Genomic DNA, 28,000 nt, shown 5'->3' with positions numbered 1-28,000 from the left:
GTCATCTACACCAGGGGCGGCCAACGGTAGCTCTCTAGATGTTTTTTGCCTACAACTGCCATCAGCCCCAGCCATTGGCCATGCTGGCTGGGGATGATGGGAGTTGTAGGCAAAAAAACATCTGGAGAGCTACCGTTGGCCACCCCTGATCTACATTTTCCGCCCAGCGAGCTGGGTACTCATTTGACCAACTTCGGAAGGATGGAAGGCTGAGAGTCAACCTTGAGCCGGCTACCTGAGCCCAGCTTCCGCCGGGATCGAACTTAGGTCGTGAGCAGAGCTTAGACTGCAGTCCAGCAGTTTTACCACTCTGCGCCACGGGGCTGCTGAAGGTGAATTTAGAGGGTTCTAGATCAGTGTTTGACCTGATCTGTTGTTAACCATTCAGTCGTGTCTGACTGTTGGCAAGTCTATGGGGAGAGCTGGCCAACAGAATCGCCAGGAGTCGGACACAGCCGAATGCTTAACAACAGATCAGGTCAACACTGCGGGAACTTTGAGGGAGCGTTTAGAAGACTTTCGAGAAATCTAGCAGTTAGCTTCCACACATTCCTGCCACTGAATGTCATAACAAAACAAAACTCGAAGCAAATTGAAGACGCCAACAACTCCTCCAGGGAATTTCGTTGGACGAGAGATGCCAAAAGGCTAAGCCAGTTGTTATGGAATGGAAAAATTCCTGATGCCTTTCGCTGATCTTCACAAGGGGAAGGCTGTTGGGTTCTTATAAGGGTCACGCACCGAGGGATGCTGGAATTCCATCACTGGAACTCCCAAAGTGCATCCTGGCCTTCCAAAACAGTCTGGGAGGGTGACGTGGATCAGGACACAGTTCTGGGGAAGGGGGCGATTGGCCCTTTCCCATGTCCTCCATGCATTGCTTGCAGACCCAGCAGGGGTGTGTGTGTGGAAGAACAGTAACCAGCTTTATTACCAAAGCAGGTGAGTTGGGTGCAATACTTCCTCTAAGCTGTGGAAATCCTACTTTGTGAGCTACTGGAATTAAGCCTGTGTGCTACTGCATAAATTAGTTGGCTCTGGGGCCATTTTCCCGGAGTTAGGACACTCTCTGCCATCGGGGAGTTTGAGGCTCTGATCTGAATGACGCAGGCTAACTGCAGAGGCGGTCAAACCGGCTCAGGAGCCAAATGTGGTTTTCACACATATTGTGTGGCTTGTGAAGCCCCCAACGCCTCATCGGCCAGATCGGAGAAGGCATTTGTCTCTTTAAATCACTTTGCCAAGCCAAGCCAGCTGGCTGCTTGGAGAATGTATTTAAAGTTGCTTTCTTGCCATCTCTCCTTTCCACCATCTATTTGCCTGCCTGCCTTCCCTCCTTCCTGTCTTTTGTTGTTGTTGCTATTCAGTCGCACAGTCGACTCCGACTCATTGCGATCCCATGGACCAAGTCATGCCAGGCCCTCCTGTCTTCCACCATCCTCCTAAGTCTGCTCAAATCCATGTTAGTTTCATCAGTAACGCTGTCCAGCCATCTCATCTTTCGCTGTCCCCTTCTTCTTTTGCCTTCTGTCTTTCCCAGCATCAGGGTCTTCTCCAGGGAGTGCTCCCTTCTCATTGGGTGGCCAAAGTATTTGAGCTTCAGCTTCAGCATCTGACCTTCCGGGGAACAGTCAGGGTGGATTTCCCTTAGGACTGATGGATTTGATTTCCTTGCCGTCCAAGGGACTCTCAAGAGTCTTCTCCAGCACCACAGCTCGAAAGCATCTATTCTTCTGGGACGGATGGTGGCTCAGGGGTAGAGCATCTGCTTGGTAAGCAGAAGCTCCCAGGTTCAATCCCCGGCATCTCCAACTCAAAAGGGGTCTAGGCAAGTAGGTGTGAAAAACCTCAGCTCGAGACCCTGGAGAGCCGCTGCCAGTCTGAGTAGACAAGACTGACTTTGATGAGCCGAGGGTCAGATTCAGTATAAGGCAGCTTCATATGTTCTGTGCTCAGCCTTCCTTATGGTCCAGCTCTCTCAGCCATACATTATTACCTTCCTAGTCTTGCAGCTCTCAAACATGGGGAGGGACGGTGGCTCAGTGGTAGAGCATCTGCTTGGGAAGCAGAAGGTCCCGGGTTCAATCCCTGGCATCTCCAACTAAAAAGGGTCCAGGCAAATAGGTGTGAAAAACCTCAGCTTGAGACCCTGGAGAGCCGCTGCCAGTCTGAGCAGACAATACTGACTTTGATGGACCAAAGGTCTGATTCAGTATAAGGCAGCTTCATATGTTCATGTTCAACATCTGACGTTCAACATCTGATGAGGCTCTCAAGCATCGGATGCTTATTCTATGTGGCTCTTGCGTTAAGCAGTTTTGGCAACCTCTGGGCTAGCTCTGTCTGGTCAGATCTCAGATGCTAAGCAGGGTCGGCCCTGGGGAGTGTTTGGATGGGAGACCTCCCAGGAAGCCCAGGGCTGCTGTGCAGAAGCAGGCAACGGCAAAGCCAACTCTGCTCCATCACTTGCCTTGAAAATCCTACAGGGGTCGCCACGGCTCAGCTGTGATTTGATGGCATTTCCCACCCTCTGCAGAGGCCTCCTCAGAAGGCCCACCCGTTCGCCCAGACTCAGAGCTCTCCTCCCTAACCTTCCAAAGTGCTGAAGGGTAACTGTCAGTGTGGCTCAGCAGAGAGGAAAACGCTCTTCATGCAAGGTGTCATATGTGTGGCCCAGGGGCTGGATCAGGCCCCCAGAAGGTTCCTATCAGGCCTGTGAGCAAGTCTGCTTCCTTCTCCCTCTTTCTTGCTTCCTTCTGTGTTAACAGCTTGCTTTGCCAGGCGTGCTCAAAAGCACAGAAGCTACCGAGCCAAGCCTCTATTTTCTCCATTGGCTGAGGCTCCTCTCCTGGGGAGGAAGGGGGGGGGGAGAACTTGCTTTGCCAGGCGTGCTCAAAAGCACAGAAGCTACCGAGCCAAGCCTCTATTTTCTCCATTGGCTGAGGCTCCTCTCCTGGGGAGGAAGGGGGGGAGGGAGAGTTTGCTTTGCCAGGCGTGCTCAAAAGCACAGAAGCTACCGAGCCAAGCCTCTATTTTCTCCATTGGCTGAGGCTCCTCTCCTGGGGAGGAAGGGGGGGAGGGAGAGTTTGCTTTGCCAGGCGTGCTCAAAAGCACAGAAGCTACCGAGCCAAGCCTCTATTTTCTCCATTGGCTGAGTCTCCCGTCCTGGGGAGGAAGAGCTTGCTTTGCGCAGGCTTGCTCAACAGCACAGAACCTATTGAGCCAAGCTTCTATTGGCTGAGGCTCCTCTCCTGGGGAGGAAGGGGGGGAGGGAGAGCTTGCTTTGCCAGGGTGTCTCAATCGCACAGCAGAGCTACTGAGCCAAGCATCTTTTCCTTCTACTGGCTGAGGCTCCACCCCCTCCTCATCCCCCAAGTGAAGGAGGGAAAGAGCCAGAGCTCCCTTTGCCCAGTTCCCTTGATTACGCAGGAGAGATGCAAAATCTTTAATTGTGTTTGTCCGTGTCCTTTATAAAGTTTATATCTTGGCTACCTGGCATTACATTTTATGACACACATGGCCCGGCCCGACAAAGATCTCGCCCTCGTATGAGCCCAGCCAGTGCCTTTTTTTTTAGCAGAAATGCACAGGAACGCAGTTCCGGCTGGCTTGGTGTCAGGAGGCGTGGCCTGATATGCAAATGAGCTCCTGCCGTGAAACAAAGGCAATCTCAGGGGTGTGGCCTAATATGCAAATGAGTTTCTGCTGGGCTTTTTACTTCCTGCTGGGCCCAACAAGGTCAGGTCTGGTCCCAAATGAGTTTGACACCCTGCTCTTCACGCGTTCAGAGGATCGCATGAAGCTGAAGGCCGTCAAAGAGCGGAGTCTGCACGCGGCAGCAACACTTGGGGATCTTGAGGGGCCGGTTCAGAATGAGGAAAAAGCTGTGCTGAAACAGGAGGAGGAAGTGTCCCGAGCTGTGCCTACCTTGCCCCGGATTTCCCCTCGGGGGTTCGCTTTGGTGCTGACTTGCAGGAAGGCTGTGCCCTGAGCCAGGTGGTGAAGCAGTTCCTGATCCAGGTCCTTGGCAACCCCTTGCGCCTGCACGGGAAGCAAGAGCACAAGAGTCATGAGCCGAGAGAGAGCAGCCACACCCCTCACGTCCAAATGAACATTCCAGACCCCCGAAACTTGGACAACTTTTGCTCATAAATCAGTCGTCCCTCTTTACTGAACCAAATATGGAGCACATCTGGAGCAGAGGTCCATCAGTGGCTCTTAGCCACAGCGTATTGTTGGAACTCTCTGTCTGGGGCAAGTGATGCTCTGTCTTCTTGGTGATTGGGGGGGCAACAGTGAGAGGGCTTCTAGTGTCCTGTCCACACTGATAGACCTCCTGATGGCCACTGTGTGACACAGAGTGTTGGACTGGACGGGCCATCGGCCTGATCCAACAGGGCTTCTCTTATGTCTTTATGGAACTCTCTGACTGGGGCAGTGATGCTCTGTATTCTTGGTGCTTGTGAGGGGGGGAACAGTGGGAGGGCTTCTAGTGTCCTGGCCCCACTGATGGAGCCCCTGATGGCTCCTGTTTTGTTTTGGGGGTTTTGGCCACTGTGTGACACAGAGTGTTGGACTGGATGGGCCACTGGCCTGATCCAACGTGGCTTCTCTTATGTCTTTATGGAACTCTGTGTGGGGCAAGTGATGCTCTGTCTTCTTGGTGCTTGGGAGGGGCAATAGGGGGAGGGCTTCTAGCCCCACTGGTAGACCTCCTGATGGCACCTGGGATTTTGGCCACTGTTTGACACAAAGTGTTGGACTGGACGGGTCATTGGTCTGATCCAACGTGGCTTCTCTTATGTCTTTATGGAACTCTCTATCTGGGGCAAGTGATGCTCTGTAATCTTGGTGCTTGGGAGGGGCCACAGTGGGAGGGCTTCTAGTGTCCTGGCCCCACTGGTGGACCTCCCGATGGCACCTGAGTTTTTTGGCCACTGTGTGACACAGAGTGTTGGACTGGATGGGCCACTGGCCTGATCCAACATGGATCAGGTTCTCATGTTCAAATTCTGATCTCATGTTCTCATGTTCAAATTTTGCTCAAATATTGTATAAATCAGCAGGTGCCTTTCCTGAGTTGACTTCAAAAAATTAGAACAAAGTTTGAGTCCAGTGGCACCTTTAAGACCAACATAGTTTTATTAGGCCACGCCCCCCCGATGTAGCCAATCCTCCAAGAGCTTACAGGGCTTGTCGTACAGGGCCTACTGCAAGCTCCAGGAGGATTGGCTACATCAAGGGTGTGTGGCTTAATATGCAAAGGAGTTCCTGCGACAAAGAAGCCCTGATTTTATTCTAGATACAAGCTTTTGTCCACAAGCACTCTTCATCAGATACAGTGAAACAGAGTTTCCTCAACCATTACATATAGAAAGAAAGAGGGGAGGGGACAGTGGCCAGGAAGGGCCAATTAGAGTCAAGACAAAGACAGAAACTAAAATGGAAATTACCAGGCTATACATATAGGTGGAGGGAAAGCAGTAAATTATCATAAAGCATAACAAAGATAATAGCATAGAGTTGGAAGAGACCTCCAGGGTCAAACAGATTCAGATGTTTCATAGATTCAGGGGTCAAAGAGGAATAAGGGGCCACAAAATTTCAAACTTCGTTCTGCTGCTTCAGATCAAAACACCTGCCCTCCCCCCCGCCTCGATTATTAAAAAATTGGAAGTGCAAATTTTCGAGTTAAGCAGAGGTGTTCTTCAGGTTCAGTTTTTCAAAGCAAAGAAAGAGCTGGCAAGCGAGTATCTCGCACGCCACACAATGTCTATCTGGTTCAGTTAAGCAGATCTCTTTCCTTCCTTCCCAGGGACTGTGGGGGGGGGGGGGGGGAAGCCTCAGTCAATAGAAGGAAGAGAGGTTTGGCTCAGTAGCTCTGCTGTGTGATTGAGAGAGCTTGGAAAAGCATGCTATTCCTCCCCCCTTCCTCCCCAAGAGAGGAGTCTCAGTCAATGGAGAAAATCAAGGCTTTGCTCTGCAGCTCCTGTGCTATTGAGCAAGCCTGCAAAGCAAGTTGAGATGCAGAAGGAAGCAAGAGAGAGGGAGAAGGAAGCAGACAAGAGCCAGTTGCTCGGGGTCCTGATAGAAGGAAGAAAGGCTTGGCTCAGTAGCTCTGCTATGCAATTGAGCAAGCCTGGCAAAGCAAGCTGTGATGCAGAAGGAAGCGAGAGAGAGGGAGAAGGAAGCAGTTGACAGCCAGTTGCTCAGGGGGCCTGATAGGAGCCCTCCAGGGATTTCCCCCCCCCCCTGACTGCATAAGAACATAAGAGAAGCCATGTTAGATCAGGCCAATGGCCCATCCAGTCCAACATTCTGTGTCACACAGCGGCCAAATATATATATATATACACACACACACACACACTGTGGCTAATAGCCACTGATGGACCTCTGCTCCATATTTTTATCTAACCCCTTCTTGAAGGTGGCTATGCTTGTGGACGCCACCACCTCCTGTGGCAGTGAATTCCACATGTTAATCACCCTTTGGGTGAAGAAGTACTTCCTTTTATCCGTTTTAATGTTTGACACCCTTGCTCTAGGGCCCAAGTAGGGGTCAGTCATCAGAGATTGCCTTGACTTCCAGGTGCGCGCACACACACACATACAAAAAATACCCCTCAAAACCCCATTCCTTAGTGTGATCTGGTCCTTAGAGGTATACTGCCCGTGGACACAGACGCTCCATCACGGCTAGCAGCTTAATCCCGTGATGAATCCGTCTAGTTTTCTTGCAAAGCCGCCAACGCTCACGGACATAACCACATTGTGCGGCTGCGACTCTCCAGCAAGTTATTTCTTCATTGTGTGAAGAAAGACATTCAATCTGAAGTTGGCTCCTTCCAGGGCTTTTTTTGTAGCAGGAACTCCTTTGTGTATTAGGCCACACACCCCTGATGGAGCCGATCCGCCAAGAGAAGAAGACATTGAATTTATATTCTGCCCTCCACCATGAATCTCAGAGCGGCTCACAATCTCCTTTATCTTCCTCCCCCACAACAGACACCCTATGAGGTGGGTGGGGCTGAGAGAGCTCTCACAGAAACTGCCCTTTCTAGGACAACCTCTGCCAGAGCTATGGCTGACCCAAGGCCATTCCAGCAGCTGCAAAGGGAGGAGTGGGGAATCAAACCCGGTTCTCCCAGATAAGAGTCCGCACACTTCACCACTACACCAAACTGGCTCTCCAGCTTACAGGGCTCTTCGTACAGGGCCTAACTGTAAGCTCTTGGAGGATTGGCTACATCAGGGGGGTGCAGCCTAATATGCAAAGGAGGTCCTGCTACAAAAAAAGCCCTGGCTCCTCCTTCTTCTGGCCCTGCAGGGCGAAAGCGCCTTACCTCTGTGCCGTAGAAGCCCCTCAGCAGACGCTTGTGCTCCCGGCTGCTGCTCTCTTGGAGTTCGCCCAGCTCGGCAAAGCCGTGCAGGTGGGCGTTGACGGTTCCATCGTCTGCCCTGCCGAGGCCGGCCACCACAATCTCATAGTGCAGGTGGCAGTGATCGTCCAAGGACGCCCAGGCGTGGCCAGCAGATCCGGCACGTACGGGAGGGGAGACGAAGTGGCCAGCGAGCGGGATGGGCAGCTCTAGAGAACGAAAGGCAGGGGGGTTACAGAGACACAGGCCCCTAGGCAGTCAAAACCTCGGGGACCTTGCGAATGGTCTCAGAGTCGGAGCCCTGCTGCAGCCTGCAGGCACCTTCTCGAAAGCCCTTTTGACAAAGCTGCGGGGACGAGGAAGAGAGAGGCAAAGTCGATGAACGCAGGAAGCTGCCTTCTACTGAATCAGACCCCCGGGTCCATCAAAGTCAGTCTTGTCTACTCAGACTAGCAGTGGCTCTCCAGGGTCTCAAGCTGAGGTTTTTCACGCCTAATTGCCTGGACCTTTTTTTAGTGGAGATGCTGGGGATTGAACCTGGGACCTTCTGCTTCCCAAGCAGATGCTCTGCCACTGAGCCACCGTCCCTCAGCAGCAACCACACCAGGCAAATCAGGCAAAGAGCAGCTCAGTTGCTGGCTGCGCGAGCAGGTTGGAAGGGCTGCAAGCAGGGGGGAAACCGGGGTGGGGAGTTGACCCGGGCCTCTAAGGGCTTGGGGGCCTGTAGGCCAGTGCCTTCTTGGCCTAATTGTTAATCCAGCCCTGCCTAATGTCTGCATTCATGGCAGCTGGGCAGACGGCTGGTCACAAAAGGCTGGTCAGTTCCAAATGTGGGCATTTAGAAGCCTACGTCATGCTGCTTTGGAGGGCTAGAAAAAGACCTCCCATAGGCCAGATAGGGAACCCGGACTGTGATCAGCCCACCTCTGATCTACTCCCAAACAGGACTCCTGTAACAGGTGATGGGAAGGTGAGTTCTGCTAAGCCATGGCTCCTACAGTGTCTTCACTGGGCACCTCTAAGGGTGCAATGAAGCAAAGGAGGCGGCTGTTGGAGACGATGGGGAAGCTTCATTTCACATATTAATCTGAACTCCTTGAGCGATTGTTTGCAAGCTCGTTTTAGATCCAGCTCCCTTTTGCCATCTCCCCCCAAAAAGGAAGTTTTCAAAATTAGAACATTTAGAAACTGGTGTTGGAGTGAGCCACTCTGCATGCCTGGATACTGGTGTGTGTGTGTGTGTGCTAAATCACTCCCAAGTGTGTATAAGTGTTTATCTCCTTGAATGGCCCTCTCTTTGTGTTAACCTGGAAACTGCCTTCTGACTTCTCCTCCCTCTGTGTGCTCTTTGTTCTGTCCCTTTCCCTCACATGGCTCTCATGGAGTCAGATGTCCCCACAGGTCTCTCCGGTAGACACCATGCCGTCACACTTCCACATGAGTGCCACTGGATTATCTGCCTGCTTGTGACAGGGGAAAGCTCTCTTTAAATTTGGCTTCTCTCTCTCCTTTTGACTACAACCGGAATATGAACTGAATCTCCTTGAATTCATGAAAGTTTTAAATTTTGCAACATGCTCTGTGGAAGATTTATTTTACTGCACACAATATCACGTGTATAAGTGCTTATCACCTTGAATGGGATGGTTCTCTGACGGTGGCTCAGTGGCAGAGCATCTGCTTGGTAAGCAGAAGGTCCCAGGTTCAATCCCCGGCATCTCCAACTCAAAAGGGTCCAGGCAAGTAGGTGTGAAAAACCTCAGCTCGAGACCCTGGAGAGCCGCTGCCAGTCTGAGCAGACAATACTGACTTTGATGGACCGAGGGTCTGATTCAGTAGAAGGCAGCTTCGTAGATACCCTTATGTCTTAGCCTGGGAGCTGCCCTCTGACCCCCTCCTCCCTCTGTGTGCCCATTCTTCTTTCCCTTTCCCTCACGTGGCTGTTCATGGAGTCAGACATCTCTATAGGTCTCTCTGGTAGAAACAACAGCACCATACTTCCACATGAGTGACACTGGATTATTTGCCCACTTGTGACAGGGAAAAGCTCTCTTTAGCTTAGGCCTCTCTCCTTTTGACTATCACCTGAGTACGAACTGAATCTGCTTGAATAAATGAAAGTTTTAATTTTTGCAATATCCTCCTTGGGAGATTCATTTTACTGCACACAATAGCACGTTTCTGCAACTTGGCAAACTCCGACACATTATCCAAATATCCCAATAACTGAAGATTTCAAACGTTCGCCAAACTGAAAAGGTGCACAACATCTCAAAGACGCCCTGCCACCAGGGCTGGCTCGCCCACTCGGCAAACTAGGGGGTTGCCTAGGGCGCCGGGAGGGTGGGTGCAACACATTGGGCTCCCCACCCTCTCCTGGCGCCCCAGGCAAGCACCTAGTTTGCCTGCCTCCTCTGCCTGCCGCCCGCTGCTGCCACCCCCCCTCCGTTCCTTTCGATTCGCCTCCCCACCCCGTGGCTCTGCGCCCACCACCCTCCCCGCCTCCTCCCTCCCGACCCTTCCCCACCCCACTTCGATTTCAATGCCAGAACTGGCTCTAGTGCCGCATTCCGGCTATCTAAATCCCCCCTCCCCCCGCCTGATCACTCCATCGGCGGGCAAAACCGCGCTGCAGGGCCAGGCTGTGCTCACAATCTGTCAGAACAAGTGTCCTGAAAGGGCGGCTCTGCTGCCGCTGACTCCTCTCCCATCCAGGAAGTGAGAAGGGGAGGAATCAGCGGCAGCTTGTCCTGACAGACTGTGAGTGCGGCCCGGCCCCGCGGTTTTGCCTGCCGATGGAGTGATCGGGTGGGGGGAGGGGGCTTTATATAGCCAGAACGCGGCACTAGAGCTAGTTCCGGCATTGAAATCGACGTGGGGTGGGGAAGGGTTGGGTGGGGGGAGGAGGAGGAGAAGCTGGCACGGTGGGAAGGAGGCACGGGGGAGGAGAGGAGGTGTAGGGGGAGCACGGATCCACCGGGGGGTGCTTTTGGGAGGGGCACCAGGCAGCGAGTCTGCCTAGGGCGCCATGGGGTGTTGGGTCGCCCCTGTGTGCCACGAACTTTCTTTTGGCTCGTGCCACTGTCTGTCCACTCTTGGGCTGACGCAGTAATCCTGACACCTACCCCCTCCCCAGCTACTTGGGCACAAGGAGGGTGTCACAGAGCCTGCATCGTGTAGCAGAGTGTTGGACTAGGATGTGGGGGACTCCAGGTTCGAATTCCCAATGCAGACCCAAAATGGCTGACATGGAAACTTGCTGGGCGACCTTGGGCCAGTCATGCCCTCTCAGCCTAACCTTACCTCACAAGGTTGCTGTGAAGAGAAAATGGAGGACCCTGAGTCAGGGAGGGTGTCTCGCTCAGGTTTCCCCAAAACCTGAAGCCCAAGGGATCGGCCTTTCCTACCCTGCCCAGCTATGACATGGCCTCCCTACTAAGGTTGCCAGGCGCAACCAGGGAACTAGTTGGATTTTTGGGGGCAGGGTTGTGGGGACTGTAATGTCCTGCGTTCCACTGCATCGCTTTGGGGGGAAACCCAGAAGTGACATAGGGTCCCTCTAGGACCTGCCCAGACATCTTACGATAAAACCACAGAGCTACTTCCTAAAGCTATGGTGCGTGCAGGTCTCCAAGCGACATCACCTGGGGGCAGGAGATCTCCTGCCCTTCCTGGTGGGACCGGCAAACCTATTCCCACCTGCCAGCCCAGCTCCTCGCGTGATGCCCCCTCCCGGTTACCTCGGTGTCGTGCCGGGAGTCCGCTGTACAGCAGGGAGTTGATCTGGCCCCGCAGCTCCCCCTCGTCAAAATCCTCGGTCGCCACGTTGAGGAAGAGCTCGTTCTGCAGCAGCATGTGAACCTCGCGCCCGCTCGCTTGCTCCCAGAGCCCGCTGGCCTGCAGATGCGGGGAAGGGACACTCTGAAGCGAAGCGTGGGAAACTCCTCCCCCTCTTGCTGCCCACTGCAGGATCAGACCCACAGCCCACTCTTTCTCCGGCTGGCTCCCTTCCTGCCTCCCAAGGAGGACTACCTTCAGCAGATACGAATTATTATTCTGGAATTTCCATCTTGTAGGGACAGCGGTTGCAACGAACACTTGAGACGGCTTTACCTGCTGTATTTTTGTATTCCCTGTGTTTCAGGGGTGAAATTCTAGCAGGAGTTCCTTTGCATATTAGGCCACACACCCCTGATGTGGCCAATCCTCCAAGATCTTACAAGGCTCTTTTTTGTAAGCTCTTGGAGGATTGGCTACATCAGGAGGGTGCGGTCTAATATGCAAAGGAGCTCCTGCTGGAATTCCCGCCCCCTGCTGTGTATTAGGAGGACATATTTTGTGATATTTAGTGGAGTTTGAATACATTTCGAGTGGTTATTTTGTGCATGCAGCGTTGGCGATACTTTTCCAAATAAGTCCAGGCAGCCTGTTTGTGGGTCTGCTCGTTAAAATCCTCACAACCAGTCCATAGACTCAGAAAGGTCAGGAAACGCCAAGCTCTTCTCCAGAGACATGTGTCGGGGTGGTGGGGACCGTAGGAAGCTGACCCCTGGTGATTAAAATGTGGAATTTACTACCGGAGGGTGTAACAATGGTTACAGGTATACATAGCTTTAACCCAAGGGGGGGTTAGACTCATTTATAGAGGATAGGCTCAGGGATGGGACTCTAGCATGAGCTCCTTTGCATATTAGGCCACACCCCCCCGATGTAGCCAATCCTCCAAGAGCTTACACAAAAGAGCCTTGTAAGCTCTTGGAGGATTGGCTACATCAGGGGGTGTGGCCTAATATGCAAAGGAGCTTCTGCTAGAATTCCACCCCTGGGTTTATCAGTGGCTGCTAGCCATGGTGGCTGAGGGGACCTCCACTAATCCTCTGAATCCCAGAGCCAGGAGGCAACACCAGGGGAAAGGCCTAGGCTTCTATGTCCCGTTGTTGACTGTCCAGAGGAACTAAATGGCCACTGTGTGAGACAGGATGCTGGACCACTAGTCTGATTCAGCCAGGCTCTCTTTATATAGGCCTCGGCCTCTCTGCCCTGTTGCTGGCCGTCCAGAGGAACTGGTTGGCCACTCTGTGAGACAGGAGGCTGGCCTAGATGGACCACTGGTCTGATCCAGTGACTCCTGCTGGGGCACAGAGGACATTCAGAGAAGCGGCTTGAGAGCCTGCCTCCCACTCCTGGCTCTGGTATTCCAAGGAGGTCTCCCATCCAAATGCTTGGTCCTGCTTAGCTCCCGAAATCTGATGAGACTGAGCTTGCTTCGGCTATCCAGGTCAGGGTGATTTATTTATTTTCTTCACATCCTGCCTTTCAGGACTTTTTTTATAGCGGGAAGTCCTTTCCCTATTAGGCCACGCCCCCCCTGATGTTGTCCATCCTCCAAGAGCTTACAGGGCTCTTTTTACAGTGCTTAATGAAAGCTCTTGGAGGATGGGCTACATCAGGGGGGCGTGGCCTAATAGGCAAAGGAGTTCCGGCTACAAAGAAAGCCCTGCTGCCTTTTACCCCAATGGAGACCCAAAATGGCTGACATCCTTCTCCTCTCCTCCATTTTATCCTCATGACAACCCTGAGAGGTCAGCTGAGAGTGTATGACTGGCCCAAGGTCGCCCAGCAAACTTCCCATGGAAAGAGGGAGGATTCGAACATGAATTTCCCGGATCCTAGTCCGACACTTTAACCACTGCACCACCCTGGTCTCTACAGCATCTGGCCAATCTACCCCTGATCCCCTGTGGCACTGACCATCCCGTCCCTGTAACTGGGCGTCATGTCGTACAAGATGTTGCGCTTGTTTCTCCTCCGTGGCTTGGTCTCCAGCATGATGCTGATCACCTCACTTCTGGTGCCCGCCACCTGGACCTGCGGGAGACGAAAGTGGACCTCTGAGCAAGGGGCTGTCGAGGGTACAACGACAAGGAACAGTACAGGAGTCATAAAGGTTCTCTAACTCGATAGATGGAGGCATGGTTAGTGGAGGAACGGTTATAAGTAGAAGAGGAGAGCAGGGTGTGAATTAAGGGGAGAACCAGGAGGCCTTTGCACCCTGGAGGAACAGAAGGGGAGGAGAGCAGGGTATGAATTAAGGGGAGAACCAGGAGGCCTTTGTACTCTGGAGAAACAGAAGGGCAGGACAGCAGTGTGTGAATTAAGGGGAGAACCTGGAGGCCTTTGTACTCTGGAGAAACAGAAGGGGAGGAGAGCAGTGTGTGAATTAAGGGGAGAACCAGCAGGCCTTTGCATCCTGGAGGAACAGAAGGTCAGGAGAGTATGGTGTGAATTAAGGAGAGTACCAGGAGGCCTTTGCACGCTGGAGAAACAGAAGGGGAGGAGAGCAGGGTGTGAATTAAGGGGAGAACCAGGAGGCCTTTGCACCCTGGAGGAACAGAATGGGAGAAGAGCAGGGTGTGAATTAAGGGGAGAACCTGGAGGCCTTTGTACTCTGGAGAAACAGAAGGGGAGGAGAGCAGGGTGTGAATTAAGGGGAGAACCAGCAGGCCTTTGCACCCTGGAGGAACAGAAGGGCAGGAGAGTAGGATGTGAATTAAGGGGAGAACCAGGAGGCTTTTGCACGCTGGAGAAACAGAAGGGGAGGAGAGCAGGGTATGAATTAAGGGGAGAACCAGGAGGCCTTTGCACCCTGGAGAAAGAGAAGGGGAGGAGAGCAGGGTGTGAATTAAGGGGAGAACCAGGAGGCCTTTGCACCCTGGAGAAACAGAAGGGGAGGAGAGCAGGGTGTGAATTAAGGGGAGAACCAGGAGCCCTTTGCACCCTGGAGAAACAGGAGGGGAGGAGAGCAGGGTGTGAATTAAGGGGAGAACCAGAAGGCCTTTGCACCCTGGAGGAACAGAAGGGGAGGAGAGCAGGGTGTGAATTAAGGGGAGAACCAGAAGGCCTTTGCACCCTGGAGAAAAAGAAGGGGAGGAGAGCAGGGTGTGAATTAAGGGGAGAACCAGAAGGCCTTTGCACCCTGGAGGAACAGAAGGGGAGGAGAGCAGGGTGTGAATTAAGGCGAGAACCAGGAGCCCTTTGCACCCTGGAGAAACAGAAGGGGGGGAGAGCAGGGTGTGAATTAAGGGGAGAACCAGAAGGCCTTTGCACCCTGGAGAAAAAGAAGGGGAGGAGAGCAGGGTGTGAATTAAGGGAAGAACCAGGAGGCCTTTGCACCCTGGAGAAACAGAAGGGGAGGAGAGCAGGGTGTGAATTAAGGGGAGAACCAGGAGGCCTTTGCACCCTGAAGAAACAGAAGGGAAGAAGAGCAGGGTGTGAATTAAGGGGAGAACCAGGAGGCCTTTGTACCCTGGAGAAACAGAAGGGGAGGAGAGCAGGGTGTGAATTAAGGGGAGAACCAGGAGCCCTTTGCACTCTGGAGAAAAAGGGGAGGAGAGCAGGGTGTGAATTAAGGGAAGAACCAGGAGGACTTTGCACCCTGAAGAAACAGAAGGGAAGAAGAGCAGGGTGTGAATTAAGGGGAGAACCAGGAGGCCTTTGTACCCTGGAGGAACAGATGGGAGAAGGGGAGAGCAGGGTGTGATTAAGGGGAGAAACAGGAGGCCTTTGCAGCTTGGAGGAACAGATGGGGAGATGAGGAGAGTGAGATGAAACTTAAGGTGAGAAACAAGAGCACTTTGAACCCTGGAGGACCAGGTCAGAAAGAATACAAAACGGTGGCACAGCTCATAGATGACCAAGGCCCCTATTGATGCCCTCTCCTGCCAACTACATGTGCAGAACCGGAAGTTCCATTCCTACCCAGTACTCCAGAGTCCCATTTGCGTGCAACGTGAGCTTGGCAGAACCCACGGCCCCCGTGTGGGTGGGCATCAGGGCGTCTCGTCCACACAGCACACTCTGGATGGCTGCGGGCAAGAGAAAAAACAGGGGGGAGAGAGTTTAGTTAGAAACCTGAATCTCCAGTCCTCTCACCTACCTCCCTTCACGTCCTGGGATTTGGGGAGCTCCTCTCTCCCACTCGGGGGTGGAATTCTCGCAAGAACTCCTTTGCATATTAGGCCACACACCCCTGGTGCAGCCAATCCTCCAAAAGCTTACAAGGCTCTTTTTTGTAAGCTCCCGGAGGATTGGCTACCTCAGGGGTGTGTGGCCTAATATGCAAAGGAGTTCTTGCGAGAATTCCACCCCCGCTCCCACTCACTGTCGCAGCTCGTCCTGGCGGTGATGTGACCGGCGATCTGGCGCCGGAATCGGCCCTCCACCTCCACGGCGATCTCCAGCTGCCCCTGCGCCAACCACGCCATCTCTCGGCTCGACAGTCCCATCAGCACCTCGGCAAAGTCGGGGTCCTGAAGGTAACAAAAACTGAGAACAGGGCATGGGGCAGCAGCTGCGTCAAGGTCATTGGGAGAGGGTCGGGGAGAGAGCGCCGGCTGCTGGAAAGCGGCGCTCAGAGGCGGGGGCTTACCTGCAAGGAGACGTTGGCCGAGACTTCCCTCAGGACCGTGTCGTGGTGCAGGAACCGCACCCTCAGGGGGAGCCCGGGGGATTCTGGGAAGGAAGCAAAAGAAACACAAGACATGCCACTTCTGCGCGGCAGCGATACAGGATACGTTTCTAACCGACCTTTCTTCAGTCTTCTGTTTTGCCAATCTGGTGAGGTGCTAAAGCAGGGGTGGCCAAACGTGCTTTAACGTAAGAGCTACATAGAATAAATGTCAGATGTTTGAGAGCTGCAAGACGTGAACGTTAGATGTTTGAGAGTCACAAGACATGCCTGTCAGATGTTTGAGAGTAGGCAAGCAGGCAGGCAGGCAGGCAGGAAAATAAATGTGGGAGGGAGGGAGAGGTGGAAAAAAGCAACTTTAACTTTAAATGCATTCTCCAAGCTGCCCGCTGGCTGGGCTCAGAGCAGTGATTTAAAGAGAGAAATGCCTTCACCAAGTCAGCTGACATGGCAGTGGGGACTTCGAGAGCCACACAATACGTGTGAAAGAGCCACATGTGGCTCCCGAGCCACAGTTTGGCCACCCCTGTGCTAAAGTATGCTTGTGAACAACCTTTTTTTTTTAAATCAATAAATATTGTTACCTCTTGACTCTGGTAGCGCTCTCTGTGCCACGTACTTTCCCCAACCGCTTTGGGACACACTATTTTGACAAAGGGGACCTCAAGGGAGGAGGGAGACAGTCGGTGTGTGAGTGGCCAACCGTCCAGGGTCGTCCCGAAGATGCATTTGGTCCCCATGGTAACCAGATGCTGGGTAGCGAGAGACTTTGAGGTCAGCTTCAGAACTAGGAAGGGGGACTGAGAATCCTGTTCCTCTCAGCGGGACCCCCCAAAATGAGCGGGTGGTGGCAGTGAGTACCCTAGTGGAAGGAAGTGGAATGGCTCCTTCCAGAAGGTGGCAACCCAAAAGAAGGACTGGGCAGACCAGGCCCCAACACCACCAGCATAGCCCTTTTCCTCCCTCCCTCCCTCCCAGGGCCAGCTCATCCACAAGGGTCCATGTGAGGGCTTTCTAATGTACTGTAGTAACACTACAGGATTCATAACCAGGCCTCATTTTGGGCAGGAGAGCTCCAGAACCTCTATATTTTATTGTGCTCTTTCTTTCTTACTCCCCAGCCCCACCAAATACTAGCTTCCGGGCTCCATTGTTCAAATTCCCTGTGAGAATTTTGCTGAACGTTAAGATCTGACAAACTCTCTAATATTTCCCCCCACAAAAAATGGGCAAATAAACTGTGGCGGAACCGGCCCGATTCTGCCTTCAGACCCGGTCCCGTCAGCTCCCTATCGAGTCGCCAACTCCTGGAGGGAGCTATTCCTCCTCCTGCCCCTTGGGCTCGCTGCCACCACCTGCTCAGTCCCGGGGTTCCGATTGAGAGGAACAGGACTCCCAATCCCCCTCTCCAGCTATGAGGCTAAGCCTCAAGGTCCTCTGCCACCCTGCACTTGGGTCTCACAGAGACCTCAGCACTTCTTTGGGGCACCCCTGGAGGATTGGCACCTTATCCAACTGCATGCCTTCCCCCTTCTTACCCGGGGCCCCCTTCTCCACACAGCGTGGTCTAAAGCGGTTTGGGGATCTATGTGGTACAGAGATTGCCAGTATTTAAAACAGAAAAAACATTTATTTAAAAGAGAAAAATATAGGAAAAGAAAAACACCAAAACAAAAGCAGTTGCATCTACAAAATTAGCACAGCACAGCCCAGCACAGCAAAGCCCAGCACAGCAAACAGCATAACAAAATAAAGTTGATTATAAACGCATCCGGCTGGCCCTGATCTAAACTTGCCCTGTCTTGTGAAGTACTTACTTAGTCTGCCTGCCTGGAGGCCTCATTTTCCTGAGCAGGCCTCCCCCACAGGCAGGAGCCTCCATTGCTCACCACATGCTCGCTCGAGCGCTGGCTTCCAACTGCGAAACTCTTCCTGCCTAGCACATGGCAAGAACAACAGCACTTCCTGCTTCTCTAGGAGACTTTCCCCCTAGCGTTGTTGGTTTGGCTCTGGAAGGGAGGGGGGGAGTGAGGGGAAGGCTACAAAGCCGGCTGAATGGATTTACTGATCCCTGCCTTTTTGGATGAAGCACCAACACTCTCAGATGGCGTTTCTCCACACGTCCCCCTCCTTAAATTCTGAGCCGGAGGGGTTGCCTCCTACAGAGGTGACCCCGTAGCAGAATCCAAACAAACAAGGAGAAACCCATTAACCAAAATATTACACAAACATTACACAAACATTCAGGTATTTCTCCAATAATACACAAAGTCCAGCACCCTAGGTGCTCATGTCCTTTCTGGACAAAACGTCGCATTGCTGCATGCAGCAGGAATGTCCAGTCTTTAAGATGTACTCCTCCGTCTCCCAGGACCACCTCTGGAGTTTGGTGCTCTCCCTCCGTTGCTGCTGTGGCTGGGGTGAGTGGCCCATCAAAGGAGCAAATTCCTGGCCCCACATCTGAAGTTGGAAACTGCCCAGTTCCCACACAGTTGCTTCTTCTTTATCCCTCATTGGTGGAATGTTCCCTCTGTCCACTCTGTCCTCCCAGAAAACTACCTCTGGTGCTGCAAACAATTGCTGTCCCAGCTTCTTTTTGTCTCCTTCCTTCCTACCTATATGCAACACCATGGGCCTCGCAGAGACTGGCTGTGGTACATTCACCTGCACCACTTTAACTGCCTTTCCCATTTTCTCCATAGCCCCCACATAAGTAGCCTCGTCTAGGTCATCCACAATCACATGGGGTCCCTCCCATTCCATTTTCCATTCACCAGTATGAAGGGGCAGGAAATCCATCACCCTATCCCCTGTCTCAGCTTCGGGGAACTCCACTTTCTGGTCCCTTGCCACCTCACACAGTGTTTCCAGCCTAGGGTCACTTTGAACCTCAGACAGGAACATTTCTGGCTGCCCCAGACTTCCTATCATCTGTTCCTTCAAGCCACCCCTAGTCCCACTGTTTCCAGAACACTTAGCCAAAGTTTGATCTGGGTTCTCCGCCCCCTCAGTTGCTTTTTCAGTGTCAGCCAACTGAGCTCCTTCCTGCCTGGAAGGGTCCACAGCATGCTGCTGCCCTTGTGGAAATTGGCACCCCACTTCCCATTGGGCACACCCTCCTGCAGGGTTTGAGACAGACTGGTCCTCCCCCTCCCTGGTTGGTGGTGAGGTGGCTTCCCTAAAGTTGCCCTCCTCCCCCCACCTTCCCCTGAGGGTTTGGCTTGGGTTCTCAGTCCCCTCGGTTGGTTTTTCAGCACTACCAAACTGACCCCCTTCCTGCCTGGAAGGTCCCACAGCTTCCCAGGACTCCTGTCTGCCCTGCTTCAAGACGACCTGTTTTGAGAGCATCTCGGACGATCCCACTTCCTGATCCACAGCTACTTGGTGAACCGGTTCCAACCTAAGGCCGCTCCGGACCCCCTTCTGGAACCGCTCCCGTCCCCCCAAGCCTTCAGCAATGTGCTCCTCTGAGCCCACATTAGCCTTGCTGCTCTCAGAACCTCCTGTGAAATCTCCACTCTCCACCTTGGTCTCTTCAGCATTCACATCCTTTACGCTAGACAGGTTCCCTTCCTCGCTAGGAACATCCACAGCCTCTTGCTGCACTTGGGGAAAGCTACACCCCTCTTCCCCTTGGGAACACCCTACTCCAGGGCTTGAGATAGGCTGGCCCTCCCCCTCCTGGGTGACTGCCCTCTCTTCGTCCTCAGTAACCTGGGTTATTTCCCCCTCCCTGGTTGGTGGTGAGGCGGCTTCCTTAAAGTTGCCTTCCTCCTCCCACTTTCCCCTGGGGGTTTGGCTGCGGGGTACAGCCTTGATAGAGTACTGGCCAACCACCAAATCCCGGCCCAATAACACTGGAACTGTTTGTTCCTTCATTACCCCACATTCAGAATAGGATTTACCTTCTTGTGGAGCCAAACCCCTGAACTGCTTTCGGGAGTGGTCTGGCCCCAGTTTAAACCTTTTAAATACAGTGGCCTTATAGGCCGCAAAAGTTATCCCCCCATCTTCCATAGGCATGCTGTGATAGATGGCTGAAAGCTCTCCAGTCAGGTTGCTACAGAGGTAAGACATATAGTCCTCCTCTGCAATCCCCCACTGTTTGGCTGCCCTCTCAAAGTTGGAGAGGTATGTGGAGGGGTCTTCTCCCTCCTTGTACACTGCAAAGTCTTTGGGCGTGACTTGGATCTCTTTGCTTAGTTCAACTTCCAGACGTAGCACCTCAAGCTCATGGCGACGTTGCTCTTCTTGTTCCCGTCTGCGGATCTCTGCTTCTTCCTGTCTGCGGATCGCATCCCTCTCTGCTTGTCGTTCCTCTCTCTCTCGTTCCTCCTGTCTGCGCTCTTGGTATGCCTTGGTACGGATTCTTGCCAATTCCAACCGTAACCGCAAGAGTTCTTCTGACTGGGTGGGGAACATTTTTGCAAGTGCCCCTGCATGCTGATGATACTCCAACAGGAGGTCTTGCATATCTACTACAGTCAGGTTGTCACACTCCAGCTCGAGCTTTGCACACTCTTCCTGGAGCTGTGGCTTTGTCATCTCCAGGATTTCCAGCCTCTTAGCACGCTCCATCCTAACTAGCTAAACTTTCCCTACTCCAGTTGACCCGAAAATAAAACAAAACCTCTGTTGCTTTCTCTGGGTGCTTGCACGTATCAAAAAAACCCAAAAATGCCTGGCCAATCAAGTTCTCTGTTTGTTCTTATCCCACCGCTGCCGCCAAGTGTGACGGAACCGGCCCGATTCTGCCTTCAGACCCGGTCCCGTCAGCTCCCTATCGAGTCGCCAACTCCTGGAGGGAGCTATTCCTCCTCCTGCCCCTTGGGCTCGCTGCCACCACCTGCTCAGTCCCGGGGTTCCGATTGAGAGGAACAGGACTCCCAATCCCCCTCTCCAGCTATGAGGCTAAGCCTCAAGGTCCTCTGCCACCCTGCACTTGGGTCTCACAGAGACCTCAGCACTTCTTTGGGGCACCCCTGGAGGATTGGCACCTTATCCAACTGCATGCCTTCCCCCTTCTTACCCGGGGCCCCCTTCTCCACACAGCGTGGTCTAAAGCGGTTTGGGGATCTATGTGGTACAGAGATTGCCAGTATTTAAAACAGAAAAAACATTTATTTAAAAGAGAAAAATATAGGAAAAGAAAAACACCAAAACAAAAGCAGTTGCATCTACAAAATTAGCACAGCACAGCCCAGCACAGCAAAGCCCAGCACAGCAAACAGCATAACAAAATAAAGTTGATTATAAACGCATCCGGCTGGCCCTGATCTAAACTTGCCCTGTCTTGTGAAGTACTTACTTAGTCTGCCTGCCTGGAGGCCTCATTTTCCTGAGCAGGCCTCCCCCACAGGCAGGAGCCTCCATTGCTCACCACATGCTCGCTCGAGCGCTGGCTTCCAACTGCGAAACTCTTCCTGCCTAGCACATGGCAAGAACAACAGCACTTCCTGCTTCTCTAGGAGACTTTCCCCCTAGCGTTGTTGGTTTGGCTCTGGAAGGGAGGGGGGGAGTGAGGGGAAGGCTACAAAGCCGGCTGAATGGATTTACTGATCCCTGCCTTTTTGGATGAAGCACCAACACTCTCAGATGGCGTTTCTCCACATAAACAAAACATATAAAGCAGACAGATGGAAATCTCCCTCAAGCCACTGTGGCCACATAGGGGAAAGTAACTGAAAAAGTCCGATGGGAGTAAGGTTTTATTATGACGATTCTAATTCAAGAAGCATTTTAAGGAAAGATTAGGGATTTTCACGCACGATGCTAAAAGCTCTTCGTTTCCTGTATCATCAACTGAACCCCTAAATTTTATTGTGCTCTCTCTTTCTTACCCCCGCCCCCTTCCAATACATCCTTCTGGACTCCATTGTCCAAACCCCCTGTGAGAATTTGGCTGAACTCTTAAGATCTGACAAACTTGCTAATATTTTTCCCAGATTAAAAAAAGGGAAAATAACCAAAACTTATCAAACAGACAGATGGGAATTTCCCTCACGCCGCTGCGGCCGCATAGGAGAAAATGACTGAAAAAGTCTGATGGGTTTCATTACGACAGTTCTAATTCAAGAAGCATTTTAAGGTAGAGGCTGAGCGGATAGAATTTAGTACACCTTCTGGAGATGCCAGGGCACATGCAAACGAGTTATGCTAATGTGCTCCAGCACTTCTTTTTCTACAAAATGATCCCTGTTCATAACAATCAACAGTGTTCCCTCTAAGCTGAGTTAGCGTGAGCTAGCTCACAGATTTTGAGCCTCCAGCTCACACGTTTTTGTCTTAGCTCAGGAAAGATGACCCCAGAGCACGCTAATTTATGCAGGAGCTCACCACTTTTTAATGCCAGTAGCTCGCAACGTAGAATTTTTGCTCACGAGACTCTGCAGCTTAGAGGGAACATTGTCTACGCTTTAATTGAGTGTGTGCCCCCCTGCGGTGCCCATCAGTCTGCCAGCCCAAGTCCCCGACTCACTCCTGTCTGCCGACTCCAGCAGGCCCTTGGTGACTATGACAAAGTGCAGGTTGTTCTCCGTGTCGCTCAGGGTCAGCATGGCGATGCCCCCCATGCCCAGGTGGGTGGGGTCCACAGAGGTCAGGATCGCACTGAACGTTTCTGGAATGGAGAGGAACGGCAACAGCGCATCACCGGCTTGTGTGGGGAGCTGAGGGGTGACTTGATTATTATACTCTAATGCTCTTCTGGGTGGTTCTTGGCAGCTTACCGAAAGAATTTAAAACACTCTCAGTCTTCAGTCGAAAATAAAATAACAAGCCCCAGGGCCTTTTTTTTGTAGCAGGAACTCCATTACATATCAGGCCACGCACCCCTGATGTAGCCAATCCTCCTGGAGCTTACAGTATGCCCTGTACTAACAGCCCTGTAAGCTCTTGGGGGATTGAACATAAGAGAAGCCATGTTGGATCAGGCCAATGGCCCATCCAGTCCAACACTCTGTGTCACACAGTGGCCAAATATACACACACACACACACACACACACACACACTGTGGCTAATAGCCACTGATGGACCTCTGCTCCATATTTTTATCTAACCCCCTCTTGAAGCTGGCTATGCTTGTAGCTGCCACCACCTCCTGTGGCAGTGAATTCCACATGTTAATCACCCTTTGGGTGAAGAAGTACTTCCTTCTATCCATTTTAACCTGACTGCTCAGCAATTTCAGTGAATGCTCACGAGTTCTTGTATTGTGAGAAAGGGAGAAAAGGACTTCTTTCTCTACTTTCTCCATCCCATGCATAATCTTGTAAACCTCTATCATGACACCCTGCAGTCAACGTTTCTCCAAGCTAAAGAGCCCCAAGCGTTTTAACCTTTCTTCATAGGGAAAGTGTTCCAAACCTTTAATCATTCTAGTTGCCCTTTTCTGCACTTTTTCCAGTGCTATAATATCCTTTTTGAGGTGCAGTGACCAGAATGGAACACAGTATTCCAAATGAGACCGCACCATCGATTTATACAGGGGCATTATGATACTGGCTGATTTGTTTTCAATTCTTTTCCTAATAATTCCCAGCATGGCGTTGGCCTTTTTTATTGCAATCGCACACTGTCTTGACATTTCCAGTGAGTTATCTACCAAGATCTCTCTCTTGGTCAGTCTCTGCCAGTTCACACCCCATCAACTTGTATTGGCTACATCAGGGGGCGTGGCCTAATATGCAAAGCATCTCCTGCTAGAATTCCACCCCTAATTAGGACACATCTAGCCAATCCTCCAAGAGCTTACAGAGTTCTTATTACAAGACCTACTGTAAGCTCTTAGAGCAGGGGTGGCCAACGGTAGCTCTCTATATGTTTTTTGTTAACAACTCCCATCAGCCCCATCCATTGGCCATGCTGGCTGGGGCTGATGGGAGTTGTAGGCAAAAAACATCTGAAGAGCTACCGTTGGCCACCCCTGTCTTAGAGGATTGGCTACATCAGGGGTGTGTGGCCTAATATGCAAAGGAGCCCCTGCTACAAAAAAAGCCCTAAAGTAACAAAAGGGGGGGAAGCACAGTAAAAATATCTCAAATACAACAAACCCAAACACTGTGTTCAATGACGCTACAAAAATATATATAATAAGAACATAAGAGAAGCCATGTTGGATCAGGCCAATGGCCCATCCAGTCCAACACTCTGTGTCACTGAAGAACATAAGAGAAGCACTGTTGGATCAGGCCAATGGCCCATCCAGTCCAACACTCTGTGTCACTGAAGAACATAAGAGAAGCCATGTTGGATCAGGCCAATGGCCCATCCAGTCCAACACTCTGTGTCACTGAAGAACATAAGAGAAGCCATGTTGGATCAGGCCAATGGCCCATCCAGTCCAACACTCTGTGTCACTGAAGAACATAAGAGAAGCACTGTTGGATCAGGCCAATGGCCCATCCAGTCCAACACTCTGTGTCACACAGTGGCAAAAAATTTTATATACACACATACACTGTGGCTAATAGCCACTGATGGACCTGTGCTCCATATTTTTATCTAAACCCCTCTTGAAGGTGGCTATACTTGTGGCCGCCACCACCTCCTGTGGCAGTGAATTCCACATGTTAATCACCCTTTGGGTGAAGAAGTACTTCCTTTTATCCGTTTTAACCTGTCTGCTCAGCAATTTCATTGAATGCCCACGAGTTCTTGTATTGTGAGAAAGGGAGAAAAGTACAAATGTACAAAGAAATATATTCGACAAATACTGACACAATCCTTTTAGTACCAACTGTATTTGCAATACAGTCCTTCCAACCAAGCAGTCCCTTAACTCAAGCAGTCTCTTAATGTTGTTCACTGTTGTCTTCAGATGAATGCATATTCTTGGAAAGTAACCTCAAAATATAATTCCAGACGAGTAGCCTCAAATTATAACCCCCCACTATGCGATTTCCGGATGTCGAAGCGTGTTTCAGTCAGTGGCCCTTCATCAGGTAAGGTAGATTTCCTTCCAGAAAAACTCTACTTCATATACTCCTTTCAAACACTTTCAAAGAAAATTTGTGTCTAGCTTCCTTTCGGGGTCCTGATTAACAATGTTACACAGCCTAACAGCTTCACATGATTCAGAATTCGGGTCTTATCCCTCTGCCTGGACTGGATCACACAAAGCTGCCTTGTACTGAATCAGAGAGACCACTGATGTAGCCAATCCTCCAAGAGCTTACAGGGCTCTTAGTACAGGCCCTACTGTCAGCTCCAGGAGGATTGGCTACACCAGGGAGGTGTGGCCTAATATGCAAAGGCAGGGGTGGAATTCTAGCAGGAGCTCCTTTACGTATTAGGCCACACCCTCCTGATGCAGCCAATCCTCCAAGAGCTGACAGGGCTCTTCGTCCAGGGCCTACTGAAAGCTCCAGGAGGACTGGCTACACCAGGGAGGTGTGGCCTAATATGCAAAGGAGCTCCTGTGACAAAAAAAAGCCCTGAAGGGCAGTCTTGTCTACTAAGGCCCCAGATGCTGGTTTACCTGCAAGGAGGGCCCGGTGCTTCATGATTTTCCCTCGGATCTCGCCCGCGGGGTGGGACTTGGTGACCAGGGAGATGCGCAGCTGGTCCACCTTCAACAGCCGGACAGAGGACTTTTGCAGGTTCCGCCAGACGCCACAGATCTGTAGAGGGGAAGCAGGAGGGGGTGGAGAGATCCACGTTATCAGGCCACCCCCCTTCGTGCAAATCCACAGACTGGATGCACGCTCGGTGCGCTGTTGAGCCGCATAATGTGCTCGCTGCACATTTGAAGTGATGCGCAGGATTGCCATGGAGCCACTCCGGCTGGCGGAAGGTACCGTGCCTCCTACGGTTTTCCCACTCAATACATGTTAGAGCAACAATAAAGCAGTTAGGAATCCAGACACCACGTGGGAAAGGGTGAAGGAGGTGGGCGACCCCGTGGCCCACTCACCATGCTGTCCTGGGGAGAGGTGCCCTTCTGCACGGGGTGTTCGAAGAGGACTGTCCCTTCAGGCTCTGTGAAACGGACTCGGCTGGGCTGGGCTAGCCTGTGGAAGAAGAGGCAGAATTGGGCAAGCGGGTGGAGGAGGTACTGGCCCTGACCTGTACCGCAGTGAACTCTAGCTTCCGGGGAAGTTCAGTTGAGACTGCTGCCCTTCTCCACTGTCTGTTGCTGCCTCCGCTTCTTGATGCCTGGCATCACCTGCCCTTCCTGGTCATCCCAACTGCCCCCCCTCCTGCCCTAAGGGACAGAACAGCTAACGCTCCTTCTGTCCTGGTTTCCCACAAGTCTTAAAAGACAGCAAAAGGAAAGTCCTATTGGCCACACGAAACTTTAAATGTCCCTCAGAGAGCACTGAGATCTAGTTCTCAAAACCTTTTAAAAGTCCCTGGACCAAGAGAGGTTAGATTGAAATCAACAAGGGAGCAAGCCTTCTCAACTATGGCTCCCCAATGGTGGAATCAACTACCAGAAGAGGTGCGAGCCCTGCGAGACCTAAACCAGTTTCGCAGGGCCTGTAAAACTGCCCTCTTTCAGCTTGCATTAAGATGAAACCCGGGAAATGACATCTAGCCTTCTTAGTTGAACTGTAGCACTGAAATGTATAATTTACAATGGTTTAACTGTTTATTTAATTTTAACTTAACTTATGAATGTAATTTTACTTGTTTTAATCGCTTAATTGTTTGTTGTAATATTGTATTTATTATCATGGTATATACCGTGTTAGCCGCCCTGAGCCTGCCTTTGGCGGGGGAGGGCGGGATACAAAAATAAATTTATTATTATTATTATTAAAGCAGGGGTGTCAAACTCATTTGTTATGAGGAACGGATCTGACGTAAATGAGGCCTTGTCAGGCGGGCCATATTTACGATTAGATAGCACAGATATAAACTATAAAGGACACAAACAAACACAATTAAAGATTTTTCTAAAAACTTAAAACATGCTTACAACATTAGCACTCATTGGTCTTAAACCTCCTGTGGCAGTGAATTCCACATGTTAATCACCCTTTGGGTGAAGAAGTACTTCCTTTTATCCATTTTAACCTGACTGCTCAGCAATTTCATCGAATGCCCACGAGTTCTTGTATTGTGAGAAAGGGAGAAAAGGACTTCTTTCTCTACTTTCTCTATCCCATGCATTATCTTGTAAACCTCTATCATGTCACCCTGCAGTTGACGTTTCTCCAAGCTAAAGAGCCCCAAGCATTTTAATCTTTCTTCATAGGGAAAGTGTTCCAACCCTTTAATCATTCTAGTTGCCTTTTTCTGCATTTTTTCCAATGCTATGATATCCTTTTTGAGGTGCGGTGACCAGAATTGCACACAGTATTTCAAATGAGACCGCACCATCGATTTATACAGGGGCATTATGATACTGGCTGATCTGTTTTCAAATCCCTTCCTTTTCAATTCCTTTATACAAGAGGCTGCAGAACAGAAGCCTGCAAACATTTCCATCATCTTGCAAGGCATCCCCCTCGTTTTTATAATCTTGAAAAGCAGGGACAGGCATCCTTCTCCGTTTACTGCTTCCCAGAAGTCAACCAAAGGGTGCCAATTACGCTGAAATGTTTCCGGTCCCTGTCTTCCAACCGGTAATTTAATGATTTTGCTCAATTTGGATGTTTTCCCCCCTGCCGAGATGCCGAAGGTCCTTTCTTGTCACAACCGCCGTGTCAGGCCAGCTCTTTGCAAACGCGGTTGGTAAATTTTATCATTATGGCAGCCTGCATTTTATAGCATCGTCTGACTAAACCACACCAGGCGACTTGGATTCAAAAGGAAACTTTCGTTCTTCTGTTTTCGAGGCTTCGCTGCTAGCTGGGCATCATTTCCATTACAGGCTCGCCTCTGAGCAGCCCACTGGGGTGGGTGGGCTGGACCCATTCGCATGTGTTTGTATGTCAGGGTTGCCAACCTCCAGGTAAAGCCTGGAGATCTCCCAGGATTATGTCATCTCCAGACTGCAGAGATCACTTCCCCTGGGGGAAATGACAGCTTCAGACGGAAAACTCTATGGCAGGGGTGTCAAACATGCAGTTTGGGGGCTGAATCAGGCCCCTGGAGAGCTCCTATCAGGCCCCCGAGCAACTGGCTGTCATCTGCTTCCTTCTTCTTCTCTCTTGCTTCCTTCTGCATCACAGTTTGCTTTGCAAGGCTTGCTCAATTGCACA

At 51.4% G+C, this 28,000-nt stretch overlaps 1 protein-coding gene across 1 annotated transcript in view; it reads right to left on the bottom strand.

Annotated features, from left to right (window-relative positions):
* The window catches only part of CHRD (chordin), a 104,512-nt gene that overhangs the window by 27,535 nt on the left and 48,977 nt on the right, over nt 1-28,000 (bottom strand). The window contains 10 exon segments of the mRNA XM_060242720.1: nt 3,928-4,041; nt 7,347-7,591; nt 11,123-11,279; nt 13,134-13,250; nt 15,141-15,247; nt 15,544-15,691; nt 15,811-15,893; nt 22,328-22,468; nt 25,330-25,471; nt 25,765-25,861. Coding sequence (XP_060098703.1) covers nt 3,928-4,041; nt 7,347-7,591; nt 11,123-11,279; nt 13,134-13,250; nt 15,141-15,247; nt 15,544-15,691; nt 15,811-15,893; nt 22,328-22,468; nt 25,330-25,471; nt 25,765-25,861 — 1,351 coding nt within the window.

This window comes from Heteronotia binoei, chromosome 6, assembly GCF_032191835.1.
Source record: "Heteronotia binoei isolate CCM8104 ecotype False Entrance Well chromosome 6, APGP_CSIRO_Hbin_v1, whole genome shotgun sequence".
Lineage (NCBI taxonomy): Eukaryota > Metazoa > Chordata > Lepidosauria > Squamata > Gekkonidae > Heteronotia > Heteronotia binoei.
The sequence above is the reverse complement of the archived record's forward strand: the minus strand, read 5'-3'. Positions and strand labels throughout refer to the sequence as shown.